At 43.7% G+C, this 22,692-nt stretch overlaps 1 protein-coding gene across 40 annotated transcripts in view; it reads right to left on the bottom strand.

Moving 5' to 3' along the window:
• TTLL5 (tubulin tyrosine ligase like 5) overlaps positions 1–22,692 on the bottom strand; it is a 280,680-nt gene that overhangs the window by 22,250 nt on the left and 235,738 nt on the right. For 15 of the 40 annotated variants that reach the window (XR_011432241.1, XM_070250197.1, XM_005605351.4 and 12 more), the window contains 2 exons: positions 17,458–17,540; positions 13,344–13,460 (listed from right to left, as the gene is read on the bottom strand). The exons of 11 other annotated variants lie outside the window; for them this stretch is intronic. Coding sequence is in view for 27 of the 29 variants with exons in the window: in XM_070250197.1 (XP_070106298.1) it covers positions 13,345–13,460; positions 17,458–17,540 (199 nt within the window). In the remaining 2 variants the exon portion in view is untranslated. The remainder of the gene's footprint in view (positions 1–13,343; positions 13,461–17,457; positions 17,541–22,692) is intronic. 14 more of the 40 variants (XR_011432240.1, XM_070250190.1, XM_070250206.1 and 11 more) reach the window with 1 other exon arrangement.

Raw genomic sequence — 22,692 nt, 5'->3', positions numbered from 1 at the left:
GGGGCAGATTCCATTTCCTGCTACTCCCCTGCCTCCAGCAACGTGGGGAGAGCCCAGGAGGGGAGAAGAGGCTTTCCTGAGGCTCCGCAGGCACCAGGAGCAGGGGGCACGCACGCCAGCAAGGGCAGGGTAAGCGCGAACACGCACTGTTACCCCCGAAACCCAGCGGGACTTCTCCGTCCACATGCCATTAGGAAACAGTCTTTTGTAAACGTAATGAAAGTCTTAGGACACTGACAAATCCATCAATTTGGGGGGAGAGAGAAATTAGAATTAGTTTATTTCTAGGGCTCTGTGAAAAAAGTACATACAGATTGAAAAGTGACTCAATTTTTTGGGGGGGGGGTGCATAAAATGCAGGGTTTGTGAAAGAGATGGATGAATTTTGAAACAAACAATAACATCTTGACCAGGTAATGACAGAGCAAAGCAGAAATTCAGTGTATAATATACATATGATCACCACAAAGCCAGCTGTGCCACGCTTCTAAGTGATTTAATAACTCAAGTGTCAGAGCATAAACTCTTCTGTAAGAGCCAAAAGGACCGGAGGTTTCTCACTGCGCACTTAGCAATGAAATGTTGCTCTCCTGACGACCCCAGCAGCTTGGCCGGGATCTCGGGGGAGTCAGCAGCAGTGACCATCTTTTCAGGCCAGGCTTGACGAGAGAGTGTAATTAGCCCAGAGAAGATCTCTGTGCCCCATGGTCATGAACATCAGTGCACCCGGCAAGCCAGGGACTGGGTCACTTGAGGTGTCTCCAAGAATCACCTTTCAAAGCCCAAACCACTTGTTCAATCATATCACAAGTGCGCAACAGGACAGTGTGAAGGGAGGGGTGCCCGTGGCCGGCAGAATTAAAGGGATTAACAATAGGAGAGAAGCAATTGGTGGCATGGCTAGCCCCATTCTCAGCTGCTCTGTCGTGGATTTGGAGCACGAGGTGAAGCTTAAGGCTCTGAAACTATAGTCAAGGTCCTTCCTTGCTCTGTGCTGACTAAAGCAACAGAAATACCCTGCAGCCTGACACCTTTCCAAATGGGGGGAAAAAGCAAGCGAGGCCAGGCCCAGGGACAGCTGCTGTCCCCCAGGCACTCCACCTTACTTGGAAACGTGAAAACACCAGAGACAAAGCAGGGCCCAGGCATCTTTCCCCCAGGACCTATAGCACACCTAGCACAAAGGAGGCAGTCAAATATTTGTTGAATTAACGAGAAATAGGAGGCACTAAGTAAGTATTTATTAAAGAGTCTGGCTAATAAGTAAACACAATTTGATTACTTATACTGAATGCTTTTTGTTGTTTTTTTTTTTTACTTTTTAGATATCAACTATTAACTTTTTAAGGTGTGAGACATATTTTACACACGACTAAAATTCACCCATTTAAAGTGCGTAGCTCAGTGGTCTTTAGTGTGATCATCACCACAGTCTAATTTTAGAACATTCTCATTACCCCAGAAAGAAATCCTGTGCCTATTAGCAGTCACTCCCTATTCCCCTCCCCCTCCCCAGCCCTAGGCAACCACTAGTCTACTTTCTGTCTCCATGGATTTACCTATTCTGGACATTTCACACAAAAAGAATTATACAATACATGGTCTTTTACTGGCTTTACTCACTTAGCATTACATTTTCAAGGTTCATCTTTGTAGCATGTATCAGTACTTCATTCTTTTTTATGGCTGCATAATATTCCTGTGTGTGTGTGTGTGTGTGTGTGTGTGTGTGCGCGCGTGTGTCTGCTGCTTTTATATAGACATTTTTTTTTTCATTTCTCTTGGTTATATACTTAGGAGTAGAATTGCTGAATCATACAGTAACTCTATGTTTAACTGGCTGAGAAACTGCCAAACACTTTTTCCAAAGCAGATGCACCACTTACATCCTCATCAGCAATGCACTAGAGTTCCAACTGCTCCATATCCTCACCAATACCTGTTATTACCTGTCCTTTGATGACAGCCACCTAGTGGGTGTGAAGTGATATCTCATTGTGGCTTTGATTTGCATTTCCCTAATGCCAAATGATGCATATTTTCAGGTGCTTATTGGCCATTTGTATATCTTCTTTGGAGAAATGTCTGTTCAAATCCTTTTTTAATTTGGGTTACCTGTCTTTTTATTGTTGAGCTGTGAGAGATCTGTATGTATTCTGTATATGCCCCGTGCCAGATATATGATTTGCAAACATTTCCTTCCATTCTATGGGCTGTCTTTTCACTTTCGGGCTGACGCTTTTTGAAGCATATAGTTTGTTAACTTTGATGAAGTCCAACCTATTTAATCTTTGTTGTTGTTTGTGCTTTTTGGTGCCACAGCTAAGAAACTGTTGCCTAATCCAAAGACATAAAGATTTAATCCTGTTTTCTTCTAGGAATTTTATAGTTTTAACTCTTAAATTTAGATCTTTTGTCAATTTTGAGTTAACTTTTGTGTATGGTGTGAGGCAGGGGTCCAACTTCATCTTTTGCAAGTGGGTACCCAATTGTTCCAGCACCACCAGTCTCTGTAACCACAAGTTGAAAAGACTATTCTTTCTCACTGAATAGTCTTGGCGCCTTTGCTGAAAAGCAGTTGGCCGTAGATGTACAGATTTATTTCTAGATTCTTAATTCTATTCCATTGATCTATCCTATGCCACACTGTCTTGATTACTGGAGCTCTGTATTCTTTGTTAGTTTTAAATCCTGTTTAAAATTCTCTGACTCATTACTACCAGGCTTCAGCTCTATTCTTTTTGGAGAATCTCAGCAAAGACCTGAGCACAAGGAAGCTTTTCTTTAAATGAAACAGGGGACATTAATAACCTCTCTCAGTTTTTAAAGCAGCTGTACTGTGGGCAAAATCTTAGGAAGACAACATATGTGAATAGAGTTTAGTATCGTAATAAAATTAAACGTACAACAAAGTTAATATGTATTATTTGAGTACACATAATCATTCTGCTGTAGGATAATCAGGAGCAAATAGTAAATAATTCATGTAAATGAATGTGGTATATCATAAATTTATATTATACTTAGAGCAAATTTATCATTTTAAATACTAAACACATTTCTAGGGTTCTTTTTTCTCTGTGGCCCATTTTTTCCATCTTCCTTACTTCTAATGTCTTTTCATCCAGGAAGGGGGGATTCGCATGTGTTCCTGAACCCTCCAGCTCACAGGTACCCCCACCCCCACGGACTGTGAGCTGTGTCTGGGGCAGACTAGCATCAAGGAACAGCATTTCTATTTGCAGCAGTCAAGAAGCTGGTGGAGAGGGGCTGCAGAAAGGCAGTGGAGTCCACCCAACAGGGGAGGAGACTCTGGAAGAAAACGTGTTGGGACAGAAACGGACAGATGTTTCTCAACATCATTCTCTCCTTCTTCCTCAATAAGAGAATCGCAATTAGCTCGAGGAGGCAATGTGCCCAAAGTGCTAAAAGACTACCTCCTCCGACTCCTTTGTTGCTGGGGAGAAGTGGGCACGGGATCCAGGGCTGGCCAATCGCATATTAGTTGGAACTGCTAGGCTTCCAAGAAAGCTTTTTTTAAAGTGGACACATTTAGCTGGCATCTGTCTTTTGCCCTCCCCCCACCCCCTTCTTGCCTGGAACACGGACACAATGCCAGGAGGAAAGGAAGCACCTTATGACCAAAAAAATGAAAACCAATGCTTTCGGGTTAGTTGAGCAGGAGAGAGGAGCCCAGCTCCTTGTTTATGTCTCTGAAGAGCTGCACTAGCCCAGCATTTCCTGTCTCTGAACTTCTTCACATGGAAGGAAAATAAGTCCTTTACTTACGTAAGCCGCTGATTTTTTGAGTTTCTGTTACCTGCAGGGAATCCTCTCCTAACTAATCCAGGGGTGACTCCCAAGCCCTCCCTCTTTTCCCCTCCGCCCTCCTACTTTCAGCTCCACCCTCTACTGCAGGGGTCCCGGGTTACTTACTTCAGCCCCATCCAAGCCCCCTCTGCCAATCAGAACGGCTGCCCCTTCAGAGGCATTTCAGGAGGTGTGCGAAAGATTATTATCCTGCCCCTCACTGTGTGAGAGGAGGCAGAAGGCTCACCTCGACACTTATCCTCTCCTTTCCCAGGTCTGGCTCCATCCACAGGAGGGAAAGTTAAATGGTTGGACTGAAGGCAAGCGAGCCTCACCACATGTGCGCCCCCCACTGCCAGGAATCCCCTGCTGAGCACTTACAGAGACCCACCAGATACTTCAGGGAGGTCCAGGCTGGCAGGCCCTGTCACCAGTGCCTTAGCGCCATTAGCAAAGGAAGCTGGGAAAGCGAAATCCCCTTGAGGGGCCTGGAGTTTTAACATGATGAGGCAGTTCAGCAGGTTCTGGAATAAAGCTGCCTGGATTTGAATTTTAGCTCCACCACTAACTGTGTGGCTTGGACAAGTTATTTAACTTCTCTCTGCCTTAGTTTCCCCATATGCAAATTAAAGACAGCAAAGCCACCTACTTCTGTAGGGTTGAAGATAAAATGTGACTAATACACCATGCTAAGCACAGCGGTGGCACAGAACAAGTTCTCAGTAGAATGATGGCCGTGTCTTGCTGCCGCTGCTGTTATTATTATAGTGGTTAAGAGCAAGCGCTTTGAGGTCAACCCTAGGTTCAAAGCCTGGCTTCACGTCAGTTATGTGAACTTGGGCCTTTTCCTAGTCTCTGCACCTTAATCTTCTCTTCTCTAGGTGAAGAAGACAACGGCTAACTCACTCCATCTATAGACGCCCAGGGCAAGCTGGCTCCACACTAGGTTTTATGTTCAACTCTAAGCACCTGAAGGTGAATAACACAGACACAGTCTCTGTCCTCGTGGAACTTAAGAGTCTAGTGAGGGAGACAGACACTAATGGAAAATCACGAGGAACTGTAACAAACCCCACAAATAAGAGCCACACAGGTCTCTGTGAAAGGGGGACATGCCCGAATCAGAGAGGCCAGAGAGAGGAAATGCACTGATAGGAGGAGAAGAGTGTTCCAGGTGGGACAGCCTCTGTGGACTTGGGGAACGTGAGGAGGTCGGAGAAGGCCAGGGTGGTTAGGGTCGAGAAAGCAGAGGGGAAGGTGGTGTGCAGGGTAGGCGGGCCATCTAAGACAGTTAATCTAGTCTTATCTTCGTCTTAAGAGCAATGGTAAGCTTTTATGAAGGGCTTTAAGCGGGGTGCATGTGTTTATGTCAGACACAGCTTGCATTCTGAAAGGCTCGCTCCACAGTGATGTGGAGAATGGAAGGAGGAAGACAGATGGCAAGGGTGATGCATTCAAAAGCTAGAATAGGAGGTCCAAGTGAGAACGTTTGGTGACTTGAGCTTGAATCCTTGAAAGTACGGAAACATAATCCATGTTTCAAACTAGAGAGTTAAGTCAATGAGTTATGAGTTTTTGGGTCACTCTCATAATCCTCTCCAAAAAAGGGCACAAATGCAGCACACTTGATGTTCGTATACGATTTCAGGGGATTCACAGACCAGCTGAAGTTATAAGTGTGGGCCACAGCTCTTAGGTCAAACTCCCTGAATTAGACAAGAAAGCTTGAGAAAGTCTCTGTATCATGACCCTTTGTTTTCACTAGTACCTCCTTCCTGAAGGTTATACTCTGCTTGTCAGACCTCCTTTCCCTGCTCCCTTATCTCCCTATCCGACATCAAATGCCCTGAGAGGATGATGGTGACAACAGGTGAGTCAGTCTTCCTAGTCCCAGGAACAGAAGCAGCCTGACGACCAACAAAGCAAGAAAATGGTCTTTGTCCCTTTCATCCATTAGATCCTTATTAAAAACACTCGTCTCTTTTCTCATTCATGTACTTGGTTCCAGGAGGAAGCAGATGAAAATGTGAATAAGAAATGGCCTCATGGGTCCAGCCTGGTGGTGTAGTGGTTAAGTTGGCATGCTTCGCTTCGGTGGCTAGGGGTTTGCTGGTTTGGATCCTGGGCACGGATCTACACACGGCTCACCAAACCATGCTGTGGCAGCATCCCACATAGAAGAGCTAGAAAGACTTACCACTAGGATATACAACTACGTACGGGGGCTTTGGGGAGAAAAATTGAAAAAAAAAAAAAGAAGAAGATTGGTAACAGATGTTAGCTCAGGGCCAATCTTCCTCACCAAAAAAAAAAAAAAAAAAAAGCATACCTTGGGGGGGGGAAAAAAAGAAAAGAAATGGCCTCACGACTATTTATACCTGTAAACTGTGATCACTGTATTCCTGGATTCAGGCCAGTCTTGAAGAGAACTATGGATTCCCCAACAACAGCAAAGATCAGATCTCTAGGTTGAAGCACGTTAATTTAACCCAATATATTGCCAGTGTCAACTTAGAAGGAAATCAAACAACGTCTCATAAGAATCCTGTAACCCAGGATTATTTAGAGTGGAGTCCCAGATTGGTACCAGTCTGAGAACTCTTTGTTATTAGTCTACAATGAGACAAGTTTAGAAGAGGGAAGTAGGCAGTTAAAACCTTTTACAGCAAATGGCCAGCAATTTTATGCCTGGTGAATCTAATAATAATAAATTTGAGCTTGTGTGTTAGATGTCTTTTTTTCTGATTTAGTTTCTCTAGTAATTTATTTTTAGTGTATTTTATGAAAGTATCAGTCCACGCAGGACTGGAAAGTAAAATAACCAGTCCTTCAACACTGATGGTTTGAAAAGCACTGCTGAGGCCAGCTGAAAGTTTCTGATTCTGTCCTTAATGATGTGAATGATAACGTGGAAATTTTACTCATGAATACAGAGGATTAAAGACGAGCCGGAGTGGACCAGGAGCCACTAAACCTAAGTTCTATCTCACAATTCTGCTGTAGTGACACACTTTCCCTCCCCTCCGTGCTTCAGGAACGAAGGCCCGCCTCCATCACTGCGCTCTGCCCTCTCTGGGAACTGCCCCATTACCAAGGGCATGTTCTCTTCCCAGGCAACCCATGTCCAGTGATGGATCAACAAAGAGTCAGTACGAAAGCTGCATCCCAGCCCCTCACCACAGCTCACAACTCTAAAAGGGCATCCAGTTCTATAGCTCTCTGTGGGGCCAAATGAGGCCTTCCTTGTCACCGCATCAGAGCCCAGCTTCTCCCACTGTCCAGTCTTGTTTCCTCCCATTACCTTCCCATCAATAGGTGTTGATCCCAAGAGCACTCCTAATAAACTTACTTCACACTAACCTCCATCTTAGAGTTTGCTTTCTAGCGAACCTAACTTTTGATACTACTTTACAATAATATGACTTCAAAGGTCATAATGGGAAGTAATGAAACCATGTGCTACGAATGATGACACCATAGGAAGAACCGCCATTTATTTAGTACCTTTCATGTGCCAAACACTGTAGCAGATGCATTACATATATAATCTACAGTCTTTTTTTTTATTGTGATAAAATACGCATAACATAAAATGAGTGCATCAGTAATCAAAAACCTCCCAACAAAGTCCAGGACCAGATGGCTGGACTGGTGAATTCTACCAAACATTTAAAGAAGAATTGATACCAATCCTTCTCAAACTATTCCAAAAAATAGAAGAGGAAGGAAAATTTCCAAACTCATTTTACGAGGCCAGCATGACTCTGATACCAAAACCAGACAAGGACTCACAAGAGAGGAAAATTACAGGCCAGTATCCCTGATGAACCCAGATACAAAAATCTTCGGCAAAAATATTAGCAAATCAAATTCAACAACACATTAAAGGATCATTTCCCATGATCAAGCGGGATTATCCAGGGAGGCAAGGATGTTTCCCTTTGCTGAGCGTGTAGGTCTGCGTCTGGGAACCAAACCCAGGCTGCTGAAGCGGAGTGAGCCAAACTTGATCACTAGGCCACCAGGGCCGGCCCCTGTCATGTGTTCCCTTCATGTAGGTCTTGTCAAGAAGTATCCCCGAAACACACTGCTGTGTTAGCTTGTTGAGGGCACTATTACTTCATTCGGTGTCCTCTATATAAAGTACATAAAATACTTCTTTTAGAATAAGAGCTTGGAAAGAAGCTTAATTTTCCTCCAGAGCATTTCTTCCTTTTTGAAAATGAGAACTATATACTCTGATTTATCGTGCCTCCCTTTTGTCTTCGCTGTTAGGAGACACAGAACCAAATTTAACCTCAATTATAGTAATTTTATTTGGTCTTATATGTGAAAAATTTGAAATATCTTGTTTCTTGGTCTTGATTTTCCCTATATATTTTTTATTTTATTGCATGTGGGTTTATACTTTAAGACTCTATGCTAGAGATGAAAAGTCTACACTGTACTGCTTAGCTATAATCTCACTTGAAGAAAACTGCCAGAAAGGCATACGCTGGCAGCTTCGTATCACATAATCATGCTATACTAGCAGCAGGCTGGCATCTGCCTGGAAGGCAGCAGCCGCCTACCTTTAGCTCTGCACACCAGTGGCACTTTGCTGCATGAATGAATGCAGAGCATTCTGAGTCTGTCTTTTGAAAGCTGAAGGCAAACAGTGGAGGAAGAAACACCCACCCAGAGAGGAGGCTGAGTCATCAGCACGCAGAGCGGTTAACCTGGAGGACAATGGAAGCCAGCTGCTGAGGAGACAACAGACGACCTGGCCACAGGGATGGATTAACCGACTTGCTGTTTAGCCCCCAGACCTGCTAATTATCCCAAATAATGTTGCACGTTTTCATGAGGTCTGGTCTTGAGACTGTTTCTTCCCTGTGTTTATGTATAACTTTTCTTAACAGGGGTAGACTGAGGGTGTCTCTCTTCTTGATGACCAAAAGGCTATTGTAGATAATCAAATTCTCTGCATAAAAAGAGGAGGGTGAGCATATGCACACACACACCATGGTGATTTATACTGGGGAACAGTAGAAAGGATAAAAGAATATAACAGAGAAGGCCTGAGAGGACGCAGACTCCCAAAAAAGAGCTGCAGTTTTTAAAATTCCATATTCCAAAATCTGATTAATAACTATGAACAATTCATTACCTAATACATTTTGCAGCTCAGCCATAATAAGTTAAAAATAACAACCTCTTGTCAAATTTCAAAATATCTTCATTTGGGCTTGTCACATGTCTTAATTTCCCTGGGAAGCAAATTAGAAGTGAATGGAGAGGGGAAAAAAACCTGAAAGTCACTTTCAGTCCAACAGATATAAAAGGGAGTGATTCTTTTACCTAAGAACAAACAAATACATAACGCTAGCCTAGCAACTTCTAATCAGCTGACTTTTTTCTTCACCTCACATCCCATTTTATACAGGGATATATGCTCTATTTTACTGATGTAGCTAAAGGGACACTGAACACACTCAAGCTGTCTTCTCTGGTGTCAGATAACTAGTGAAGCTGGATTTAGGTTTCAAGAGAAGAGAGCCCCTTGATACCTAGGGAGCTAAATGGAAATACTTGCACGTTTGAAAGATGAGGACAAAAAAGTATGAGAGACTTGTTTTATTTTTACTAGTGATATTCTTCAGTCTGAAGACTTCAGAGAAGCTGAGTCTTCTCCTTTATAATCATATTTGAAAGAATAGAGGATAAATATCAACGCCAATCACGCCAACAGGGCAATATACTTCAAGTCATTGTCCTCCATACCCTGCACTCTTTGGAGCCCAGTTCCAATTCTACAGATCAGGCAAGCAGAGTTGTAAATATTTCCATGGGCAAAGCTTGCTTTTTCCAAAGACAGGCATGGCTTAGCATGCTGTTTTCTTTGTTTAGAACTTTTAGGAGCAATTATGTCCTGAGGATATAAGAATGGCAGAGCAAAGGTATGTGCCTATAGCAAGCATCTGATTGAAACAAGCAGCAAGATGTGTGGGTCCATAGGACGGATAACTATAGCGTACAGATTTATAACTTTCAGTGATAAGTATGAAGACTCACAAAGTAAGGCAATGTTATTCTAGTTACTTGCCCAGGTCAGGACTACAAAAATAAACAGGATCTTTTCCCATCCCAAGTGAATGGATATTACACAGGACAGCACAAATCTGCTACAAGATGCAGTGGTAGGTACATCTTTTAACCATCCAGGGTGCCAGGCATTTTTTCCAGGAGGTGTGTGTGCTTCCGTAACATAAATGTAACTTGAGAAAGGGGCCACTGCACCTCCCTGTCTCTTATAACAAAGTAGCAATTGTTAACAAGGGAAGCATCATCACTCCTCTTTTGGGAGTTTGCCAGCTCAGCAAGAGATAATATCAATTTTCAGATGTTATCTTTCTCAGTAGTCCATTTCTTAATCCACTTCAGAAATAGAGTTCCCTGGTTTTCTTTAAGACAAAGGAACCCCCTTGGGGTGGGTTCTTAGAACCACCCCTCCACGTCCCTCGAAACTGAAAGCCAGGCTGGTTCCTCCCCCACTTCCAACCAGGTTGTTCAGCTATGCTTGAGTTTTGTTTCTGAAGTAGAAACAGTTACTAAACGAAATGAAAGAGGCCTCAGGACAGGAAAGCATGAAATTTCAATGGCTGGCAGCCAGGCAACTTTGCCATGTAGAGGGATCCACATCCTTCTTGTGTGGCTGCAGCCAGATTGAGGCTAGCAAAACACATACTGTTAAAACATCACTTGGGTAATACAGCCTACAACGAAGTAAACGCTATGATCAGTTGCTTAGAACTGGGTGATATAAACCTAATCGATTCAGATTTTTCTCCAGGTTCCTTGTACTGCAAATTAAAGATATTCTTCCTATTGATGTTTGTTCTAGGAATGTACATGATGGGTAAGGTACGGTATCAGTGCAGCCACAGGAAAGGATGAACATGAGGCTTGGCAGGAAGAAGTTGATTATACTTACAGGTCTCAGAGGGGGGTCACTGCAGGCCACGCAGGGTCACAAGCGAAAACACCAGAGTGGTCAGGAGATAGAAGACAGGGGAGAGAGGAAAGTCAAGGCCAGAGCCTTATTTGGAGTTTCCTTGGGAAAGGCAAGGCTGGACAGGGTAAACAGCTTAAAAGTGGCTAGTGTGCATAATTCTGGGGCCTAAAGGCTACAGGGGTGGTCTCTAGTCACCTGGTCCCTGGCCCTGGAGTGGTTTAGAGAAAGGGAAATTCTGGCTTGCTGTGTGAGAGTTAGATAAGGAGGTGGTTGGGGATATAAACTTGGGATTGGTTGGTTTGTATATGAAAGGCAAGAGGTTATTATCTTTAGGAATTAGCTAGCCTGGGAGGGCCATTCTCTCCCTGGCTCTGGAAGGCCCCCAATTGCCAAAGCATCAAGAATACAGAAAATATAGTTAATTGGCTTTGTGATGGATAGATGCCAAATACACAATACAGAATCTAAAAAGGTACAGAATGATGTATATATTTAAAAACGAGACTTGCCTGGGGCAGCCTATTGCAGGTCTTAGTCTTTAGTCCCCAGTATCCTTCAGGATAGGTCCCTCCTTCTTTGATAAGGACAACTGATGTTTTCTCAGTCTTACATAACATGCTATGCAAACACACTTCAAATCCTCTAATCTAACCTCACTACCTCCCTAAATCCATATATGAAGAGGTTCTAGGACTGTTATAGCTGGTGATGACATTCACTTGTGACTGTGGTTGAAGGGACCTCTGCCCAAGCAGTGGTTCGGTCTACACTGCGTTCACAACATGAAGAAAGCATGCATCCAGGTGGATGAGCTGTGGACTCTGGGGGTCTGCCTCCTCACTTTGTAAGCTACCTAATTCTCCTGCTCAAGGAAAGGCAGCCCACTGCCATCTGCCAGGCTGGTGGACCTGCCTCTGGAGCCTCCCAGCACTCATGCTACAATGCGAGGCTGGACTTCCGAGGCCTTCTGACCTGCTCTGTCGTCTGAGTCCATACACACTTGCACGTGGTCTCACCACCTCAACTAATCACAAATACAGCATTACCCATCCCTAGCTTCTGTAGAGCTCAGGCTCAGCGGGGCTGTGTTTGTGACAGAGATTTAAGTGTTGAGAGATAGGCTCTTTCTCAAAGCTTCTTTGCTGATGATCCTATTTTGCCATGTAATGGGTGGACTGTAAGGGATACTAATGAAACAGGTTCAAGGAGAGTGATATTACAACGGTGGCAGGTCCAAGTCTCACAGTGCTGGAAACGGATGGACATTAGTACTTCTTGGCAGGCCATCCGTTTGGTTTGGAGCTTGATGTCACATTCATTCTTCTGGTTGCCAGTCTCCTGAAGGAAATATTGACCTTCTTGCTTTAGTTTTCTATATTTTGTTAGTTGTTCATCACTGAATAGGCTGCTTAGTATCAGAATTAAAGGACCATTGGCTAAGTGTTACCAATAGAACTCTGGTTGTTTTCAGTTTCTCTGGTACATTTTGGTAGATGACCAAGCCATGGATTTGGTGTTCCCTTCTCTCTTCTCATTCCTTTTTGGAAAGAGTTTAGATGGGCTGGGGAAAGATATTTGAAGCTTCTGATCCAATGTAAATGAATCCTGTGGTGGGTAAATAATTTTTCTCCCTCCTTTGCTCTCCTGGGGTATTTTGATGAATAATGCTTCTCAAGTAAGTTTATAAATATTCCCCTAGAGGTAAGAAGAGTATTAAGCTCATAGCAGGTGTGCCATTAATGCTTTAGCGCATAGAGTAAAGCAAAGAGGAAAGGAATCATCAAAACCTTGCAGTTTCATAGAATTTTCTGGAAAGTTTGGAAGGCCACACAGCTGGGAACAAAATATTGGGGGCAGCGCTGGTGAAGTGCGGGTACAGCCTCACAAGATCAAGTGAGGCCATTCATTCAGTGTAGGAGCTTTTTTTGGATGGATGGTAGGATAGGGTTTATAGTTTGTTTTGCTGCCAATTATAGCACGTTTATCTTAAAAACCTCAGAAAAAAGCATAATTAACTAATCAACCTCACCAAAAGTTTTTTTAAATGTTGTTCCCTTCTTGCCTCCCATTATCTGAAAGTCCAATTCACAGACTACCCAACTCTAGTCTAAAAGCCTTCTTTAACAATAAATATCTTTAATAATAAATATTCATTCTCTTTAGAGGCCATTGCAATTTGACCTTCAAATATCATGCTTTCCAATATATTCTTTTACACTTTACCTGTGATAATTCAATTACAGCTTTAGTTTCTTTGGCATCCATTTCCCCATATTTTTAAACAATAGCCTCCATAATAGCAAGAAAATTTCTTACTGCCACAGCGCCACCTACTGGTAGGCCATTACAGAAGCAAGCTATTGGTAGCTTAACTTTGACCCACAGTTTTGGAGAGTCCTTCTGAGCTCTGGTTTTATAAAATGCCAATATCCTGTCATTTTGAGAAACTATCATTTCTCCTGATAGCTGTAAAGGCTCTTGCTGTAGCATCAAGTCAGCAAGTTACAATACAAGAATATGCTCTTATTCTTACTGTTACCTTAAATTGGCCCTGACTTCACCGACTTTGATTTTCTCTGTCCTATAGCAAGGGCTCCAGATTGTGTGGGCAAGGGTTTGGATCTGGCGAAAATAACTTGGGGAGGTTCCAAAGATCCTGAAAAATGTAAAATAAAATCCCTACTTAACACTTTATTTGATCTTGGCTGGAAGGACAACAAGGCAAATCTAAAACTAGGTTTTAGGGGATCACCGTTCTCCCAGATGCTGACACCCCATTTTCTGCCAAACACCAAACCATGCTCTCTTTTCTGCTTTCTAAGTATAAGAATGGGTAATGAACCTAAATTCTTATCCCTCTGGCTCTGGGGAGAGAAGAACATTTTGGGAGCAATAAAGGGTATAAGACACTGGGGCAAGCATCTTAAGAGCTTGATTTATTTTTATTATTAATATATTGTACTCCAGATCCACCCAGGATCTCCAACACCTATATAACGCATTGGGAAAAGAACAAACACTAATAGTGAGAAGACGTCATTCTGCTGAGAGCTGCCAGGCAAATAATTTCACTTGAAAGTTCAAGTGCCTCCTAGATCCTTAGGGTCTAAGCTCCACCGGGTTTGCTTTATATTAGCATAAGTTCATTCCTCTTACTGTCCCACTGAGAGACAACGAGGCGGGCAGGCACGCTGGTGTGCAGCCACCCCACCTCCATCAAAGAGCGTAGAGCTCAGGTGCTTTTACCAGGGCTCCACATAACAAGTGTTCAACAAGGAGATTGCTTCTCACTTCTTGGAAATGAAATCCAGCTTTGGTGCTCAAAAGCTGGGAAGGTCCCTTCCATCAACTATAGACCAGTAAGAGCTAAAAGAAAAATAACAAAAAAGTTAGGTGGGGGTGGGTAGAGGCTGGGCTCCAGGAAAGGAAAGCTTAGGCAGAAGCTAAGGCACGGGCACGAGGGCAGCTGGTATGGCTCAGGCCCACAATAATGGTAGTTTACACTATCAAATGAGCATGAGAGAAATGCCAGTTATCTAATCCGCTGCTCTCGGCTATTTTAGTTCCCCATCACCCCTTCAGAACTCAAGAAGAATGCCATCGCTATAAAGGAGGAAGGCAATGGCTCTGGCTTTGAGCCAAAGGCCCTCACTCCAGCTTCCTTCTCAAATTTCCAAATTTGCTGACTCTACATCTTCCCTTTCATAGCAAACTCAGAATATGTAGCTGAGGTAGGGAAGACAAGGAAAAGCAATATGCACGGAGCATCCCAGGCACTCTGCTGGGAGCTTTCACATTCACTACCTCATTTAAAGATGATAATAAAAGGAATGTCAGGAGGCCACCATCAGCGGGAAGGGACTGAGCTGTCTTCAACAATGCCCTGGGATGAGCCGCTCTCTCCTTCAGACTGCCTGATGAGCGAAGTCACAAGCTTTACGGCCTGGCTGGCTCGACTAGGGGAAAGGGTCAAGGGGCCAGGAAAGAGACTTCTGCCTATCCACGGACTCGATAGATACCATGTTTAACCAATTGAGTTAAATGGAGCAGACGGTCTAAATACCCTTCAAAGTCAGTTTAGCGATTCCTCTACAGGCACAAACATTCCAACTCTGAGAGATGTGTAAGCTTTTTGACTAATTATGGAGGTTGTTCTCCCTTCTTGTGGGTTTAAAGAAAAACGTTTCTAATAGCGATCTCATCTTCTCCTATTCATAGGACACCCTTCTGAATCCCTAGGATAACTCCTTCAAATCTGTGTGTAATACAGAAAAACACACGATTTGTAGTTGAAACACTGAAGTGCAGGCAGTTATTGACTAGCTGTGTAAACAACTCCAACAGGGCTGGTGACTATTGCACTGCTAAGGTAAAATGCTTACTGGGAATACGGAAAATGCCTGAGCTCTACTATCATGTTCATCAGTGTTTCCTTAACCAAGGATCAGGAACATGAGGAAAGTCACCAAGTAGAAATGAATTCAAGGGACTTTAGAAGCCCAGGGTCATTTGGAGACAAAAGCAGTAAACAGCAGGCTGCCCAAACAAGGTGAGAACAATGTGCTTATCTTAAGGTAGAAGCAGGGAAAAAAGGTAGCTATAAGAAGCCATGGAGAAGTACAACTTCTCTCTGTTCTGTGGTTTTATGCTGATACCAAATTCACTGCAACTGTTACAAAATCTTCTAAGTAACTTGGTCAGTAAGTATTAACGCATAATTAAGATGCCAAAAGTATGACCCACCTGGCCTCTCAAATTTCCAACTTCCTCAGCCAGAGTGCACACAAAGAGTTCAATTCTGTAGTTAAGTGACCAGTTAGACATGGAAAGGAAACAGGCAGGACTCCTGGATCTCCTAAGCTTTGTGAAGCTCCACAGATCCAGCAAATTTGAAGAGCTGAAAGGTTCTACCAGCTGGAGCCCACGGAAATCCTTCGAGCTAGTCCAGGACTCTCTTAGCTACCCAGTCTCAGTCCGTTACTGCTCCAGGGGGAAATCTTACTTCCTTAAAAATAACTACCATGTTCTAGGAATTCTCTTTTGGGGGGTGGGAGGGGCAAGTAGATACTCATCAAATATTTCTTGAATTCAGGTTCTAAGATTTTAAGCGGAGAAAAAAGTCTTTACACTCCAATCACATTACTAGCAGCCCTGGGTGTGGTTACAGACTCCTTCTCTCTATTGCCTCCTTTCATCCCCACAGGAAACTCTGAGAAGTATGTAATGACCCCCACGAAAAGGTCAAACTAAGGGCTCTCAGTGATCTTCTAACCATTTTAAGGTGGATTATGTTCGTCCTTCCGCCACATACACACTCCGGGGCCTTACACTCCTTAATGGCTCCTACTGCTCTAGGACAAGTTCCCTACACGGCTCATAGACTGGTCCTGCGACCCCTCCAGCCTCTTCTCCTGGCACTCCCTGCTCAGGCCCTAGTCCCCAGCCACACTGACACGTGAGGGCTCTCAGAACACGGCACGTTTTCTCCCCCACCCTCAGCCTTTGCACACACTGTTCCCTCTTCCTGGATCTCCTTCCACCCCATGCTTCCCCTCTCCTGGCTGACTTGTCAACATTCAAACCTCAGCTTAGATGTTTCTTCCTCTGGGAAGCCCTCCCCAGTCCCTAAGGAGCCTGGGCTAGATGGCTTGGGTTCGAATACTGCCCTACCATTGATTTGCTGTGAGATTTTAGATATGTTTCATTATCTGTCTGTGCCTTTATTTCTTCAGCCATAAAATTGGGAACACAGTTCCTATACTATATGCCTGTTTTGTGAACAAGTGAGTTACTACATATGAAGCATTCAGAACTGTGCCTGACGCATAGCAGATGTCCCCAGTGCTGTTGACTGTTACTCTGTGTCCCCAGGACCTGATATTCCCTCACCTTGCCCACACTCCCTGCTGACTCCCCCCTTCTCTGAGTCTGTAATTCCCTGACGGAGGGACTGCCTAGTTCACCCTCTAGGTACCTCAGCGCCCAGCATGTCACTTTCTCCACAGTAGGCGCTCAATAATAAACACTTGTTGAATTGAATCCAAGTGATTTTCTTTCAATTCTCTGATTACTGATTAGTGTATTTTTATGAATTATTACTCAGAAAACTATCTGTGGACAATGTTTCCTGACTTAGATGTAGGTACCTACCCTGAGAGGTTTTAGGCCCTCAGGAACCAACTGGCAACAGACCACAACAGGACCATGACCCAACCCAGATCTAGCTCTGCGCCCACGTATAACCTCCCATAGGCCCCTCAGCTTTCTCAGCCTCTGTGTCCTCTCGTGGGGGGACAAGAAGATCCACCTCACAGGGTTTAGTGAGAGATCCTACACGTGGAAATGCTACACAAACAGTGAAACACCAGTCAAATACAGGCATTTTTAGTAATATGCTGCAAATCTGATAGCCTTCTACCAGACTGGGAAATGTCATCTATCCCAAACTAGTTCTAGAAAACCATTCAGTCCTAAACTGTCAACACCATTGAAAAGAAGAATGTAACAGAATGCCCCTGTGCCGATGCTTCAACAGCCTGGACGCCTCCTTCTTCAAACTGGAGCTCTCTTCAGAGGCAGAAGAGAGACTGTGCCGAGCCCAGCCCCTCCCTGCTGGCCTGCCTCGAAGGAGCTGGTGCGCCACTGCCACTAACCTGTGGAGCTGGTGATGGGCACAAAGGCTGCAGCGTGAAGGCTGCTCTGGAGGCCGTTCAGCTGCCCTTCTGTGGAGGAGCCCCTGAAACACAAGCAGCCTGGTTAGACCTGCAGACAGAAAGGTGAGGTCAAGTACAGGCCCTCCGATCACTCTGCCTCTTGCTCTCAGTGTTCCCTCTCATGTGGCTCATTCCCGTGCTTCTTTCAAGACTTTGTTCAAATGTCATCTTATCAGAAAGGACTTCTATGACAAACGTATCCCTTTCTTCTGAAATATTACATATTTTTAAATTTACTGGCCAGCTCTCCCCACTGGAACGTAGCTTCAAGAAAGCACAGACTTTGATCACTGCTTCTGGGTCTCCAGTGCCTAAAACCATGCCTAGCACCTAATAATCACTCAACAAATATTTGAATTTTGTCTAAATATTTGTTCAGTGAATGCATAAATTAAGTTCCTGGTATTGACTTGGATAAATCATAAGACTTTTTCTTTTCATTGAGAAAGATTAGCTCTGAATTAACATCTGTGCCAATCTTCCTCCACTTTATATGTGAGTCACCACCACAGCATGGCTGATGAGTGCTGTAGGTCCATGCCCAGGATCTGAACCTGTGAACCTAGGCCACTGGAGTGGAGCGAACCAAACTTAACCACTATGCCAAGGGGCCAGCCCCCAAGACATTTTTTAAAAACCAAGTTTCATGAACAGCAGTGGTTCTCAACTGAGGGGAGGAGGAGGGACAGATTTTGCCCCCACCCCAACCCTTCCACAAGGGACATTTGGCAATGCTGAGACATTTGCGATTGTCACAAATATGAGGTCTACTGGCTTGGTGGGTAAAGGACAGGAATGGTGCTAAACATCTCCTACGGTGCACTGGAAAGTGCCCCCAAACAAAGAATTTTCTAGCCCAAGATGTCAAGAGTGCTGAGGTTGAGAAACTATTACACAGAGGCACCTCCCCTCATGGCAACTTTGACAAGAGACAGGACAGAGCACACTAGATTCTTTGGGTCCAGGTTCCTCAGCCACATGTCCCTGAAATTCTATGACTAGCTTGATGGCCTACAGATCATGCCAGGTCTCCCTGTCATGGGCTCTTACAGCACTGTAATTCTTTCACTGCATTTACCAAAATTACAATTATCAGCTTGTGTAACTGGCTGTTTAATATCTGTCATCCTTGCTAGAATGTAAGCTCCATAAAGACAGAGATTGTTTCAGTCTTATTCACTGTTGGAGCCATAGCTCCTAATATTGCATTTTGTACAAACTGGGTATTTAATAAATATCTTTTGAAATAATCTCACCCATTGTCCGTAAATACACTTACTTGTGGGGCCCATCTACCTTGATTTTAGTTGACCTGTAAAAATTTTACCTGTGAGATTGAAGTTTTCATATGCTCAGTTCTTTATTTGTTGAGCAGCATTCAATCCAACCTTTGGTACCCTTCTCCCAGCACTATTTTTCCATTTATTCATTTATGCAAAAAATACTTATTAAGCATTCCCTGTGCTCGGTCCTAGTGAGGAGGCAAACATTAGGCAAATATGTAAGATACAAACTGTGATAAATGCTAAGGAGAAAAAGCATGAGGTCTTGTTCGAGAATGAAACCAGGAGCCTGATTTAGACAGTGAGCAGAGTGGTCAAGGATGGTCTTTCTGAGGAAATCACACTGCAGCTGAGTCATGAAGTTACGAGAAGTAGGCCTTAGCCAAGAGTAGTGAATAGGAAAGAGCTCTTCATGGAGAAGAAACAGCGTATATAATGATTCTGAGGCAGAAAGGCGCTCAGAATGTCCTAGGGGCCTTTAAAGACCAGCAAAGTGGAGGGCAGTCAAGCAGCGTTTGCCAACAGTCCCTGACAGGAACCACCTGGGGTGCTTGTTAATCATACAGCTTTCCAGGCCCGTGCCTTGGAGATGCTGATTGAGTGGGTCTGGGATAGTGTCTGAGAACTTGGGCTTTTTATAGTGCCCCAGGTGCCCAGGTGAACAGTAGCACCAGAGACGTCAGGGAAACACAACCAGAGGGTAAAGAGGAAGGTGGTCTGAGGAGCACTTGGAGAGACTGGTAGAGGCTTAGGTGCCCAGGTGGTCCCTACACACCTGATAGAGACGTACCCCTTGAGAACACACCCCAGCAGTGATGCAAGGATCACACTGTCTAAAGCCCTCCCTCCAGCAAGCTGCGACCTGGGCCCTCCTCCTCCTTTCCACTTTCATTTTGAGGACGTGGAGCCCTAGAAACAAAGAGAGAAAGGAGCGAGGGCTTCTCCCTTTTCCCACAAGCTTCAGCCTCGGAGAGCTGCATCTGGAATGCCTAAGCCTATGCATTTTATTTTAGCCCGTTATGGACCCAAAAAAACACCCAAAGTATCTGTAGGCTGATATTTGCCCTTCCAGGTCCAAGTGATAAAGGAAAAGTTCTGGAGGGCCTAGGATGGGCTCTTTCCTTTAGAGAAGTTAAAAACCCTTAGGGCCATTTGCCTGCGTTAGGAGCAGTCAAGTCAAAAGCCATGGGGCTGGCCTTACTATCACAGAGGAAGCCTTGAGTGTTAACAGTAAAAAGGGAAGCACGTACGCTAAATTTGGGAGTCAGTAGAAGAAACAGAGGCAGTGAGCAGGGAGATACCTGAGGGATGAGAAGAATCCCTGGGGGTTTAGACTTGCTGAGTTCTGGGTCCCCAAACTCTCTCCTCCGCTCTCTGGGATTCTTATTCCATCTTTCACCTTCACAGACTTTCTCCTGCTCCTCACCCAAGGTCATCTGACCCTATGTCCCCTTTGTATCCAGTTCCACTCACTCTTCCAACCTTTCCTCCATTAACTCCCAGCACACGCTTTGGGAGCCACCATCGATTCAGACTTTGAACATTTCTCATGATCCTACAGCTTCTGGCATATGGTCGCCACTTCCCAGTGGTGGAGAAATGTGTACCTAGCATCCAAGGGGAAACTCAGAGCGCATTTTTCCATGGAAATGTTGGTACACAAAATGGTTTGGGTCTATGTTATTACTACTTTAGGCACATCATGGCTAAATATGTTTTTGTTGTGATAACATCATTTCCTTGGGAAAATATGTTCCAACTTCTCAACAAGCCATTCCTAAATGAGAACTTTGGAAACACAGCTTGCCTAGAGCCTGTATGTTAATTTGCACCTGGTGTTCTGCTTCTGCAATGATTGCTGCTTTCTTGGGAGCACCTGTGTTTTAGGAAATATTTACATAAGAGGGTATGGATGTGTTCCCTTGGTTGTCTCTAAGGCAGTTACTGGGCTTTAACATCAGGATATCGGACCCTACTTCATAGGGTTGTTGAGGATTAAATAAGATGGTGGATGTAAAGCACATCCTAGCACAGTGTCTGGTATTATATTAAGAGCTAAAAAAATGAGCTATTATTAGTGTTGTTATTTTTACTTAGGAATATTGACAATCTTTGCATTCACTATAAGCCCATCTCCATACAGAAATATTAAATTGGATGACTCACTGACTCTAACTCAGAATGGAATATTGGTGCTAAACTGTGGACAAATGACCACAAGATATTCAGAACCTGGAAGTTAACAGCAACTTGCTATTAAGGTCAAAAGGTAATTAACTGGCAACCTGCAAGGCAGAAATCTCATAGTCAAAATTACTCTTAAACTCCTGTAAGAAGAGAAGTCTCATTTGAAATTGACAAACTCTCTCTTAACAAATGTGAACATACACATTCTTTTCCTGCCAGCATCAGAATGAATCACTGTTTCTTCAACCGTGTACCAAATGAAGCAGCTGGCTTGTTGTATAAAGTGTGTGTCTTTAAGCATGAGAATACCACATAGTACAGTGGGATGCTCTTCCTGTGAGAAAGGCTTGTGGGAAATGAGACTGACTGGAGGAACAATGCATCTGCCATCTCATCCTGAGTGGAACAGCAAATGAAATTGCTACTACTGAAATTGTACTTTCTCTCTGAAAGCTGAATGTACAAAGTTAAAGATGTTTGCTGCAGCTCCATTACCTGATGTTTTCTGATCATAGTACATATGGAATACGAAAAGGTAGCTAAAGACGAACTCAGAAAAACGAGTTATAAAAGTATTGAGCTTTGCAGTAAGAAACACTCAAAAGTTGGGAAAAGAAAGGTGCCATTAACTTTACGTCATGCAAAAGTCAGAGTTCCAGCCCAAGAAGAGTGCTGGATGTGACTGTGTGGTCCCACAGTGTCCCTGAATTGCTCTTCTTGGCAATGGTACAAGTTCTAGGAGATGGAGAAGTGTTAGACGGAGTCAAAGGTTGGGAGTTAGAGGCCTGATACTGTCTCAGCTGTGGTCATGGGCTTAGTTCAGCCCCTTCTCTGCAGATGGACTGTCTGTCTGTAACTATCAAAAGCTCCTGAAGGGCAGGCTTCCTGATACACTGAAATAAAAAATGTGACCATGTATAGTAGCAACAAAGAATTCCATTAACAGTGACATGGTCTTTTCAACCAAGGCAGGACCTTTTCTTGGGACATGTTCATAGCTAGTACCTGAAGAGTTTCCTTAAGTATTAAATGTACACTTCCTGACCCAGAATTCAATTCACTTGCTCCATACCTATTTACTCCTCTTGTCTCTTCCATTTTCCTGATGCCAAGAAAGAACTTGACATGGGCGCTACTCCTACTCTGAGTAAAGGGGAACAGTTCTTCTGGCCTTTCAAAGAAGTTGTTCAATAAGGCATTATAAACAAATAATCTCTCCAAAAGTTGAAACAGTGCCTGCATTTATCATCTTGAAAGATTTCTTCCAGTGCAAGTCTCTACTCAGGGAGAACAAGTCAATCAAACAGCTGGCTAGGAATTCCATTGGCATCAAGACCACACCATACAGCCAGCCTATATAACACACCATCACCAGTCTAGGAGGGTTATAATGAGCAAAATCCGCATTATCCATTTTGCTGGTAAGGCTTTTGACGTGCTTTTTCATGGATCTTTATTTCCTTTATTTGTGGTTTCCTCTGTTCGTTTTTTTTCTCTCATTATTTTGATCAGTGGAAACTTTTCTGAAAGTGATATCCTTTCTTTAAGATCTGTTTTGTTCATTACTTCACAAGGTTGACTGTGGTTTGATGCTATATTGTTTCTCTTTGGGTTCTTTTCAAGGCTCTCCACGTCTCTAACACACAGGTACTAGTGTACTATTTCAATGGTTTAGTAAAGGTTTGTCTTGGATTCATGCCACCAC

This window comes from Equus caballus, chromosome 24 (assembly GCF_041296265.1).
Source record: "Equus caballus isolate H_3958 breed thoroughbred chromosome 24, TB-T2T, whole genome shotgun sequence".
Taxonomy (NCBI): Eukaryota; Metazoa; Chordata; class Mammalia; order Perissodactyla; family Equidae; genus Equus; species Equus caballus.
This window is presented reverse-complemented; position numbering and strand designations above follow the sequence as displayed.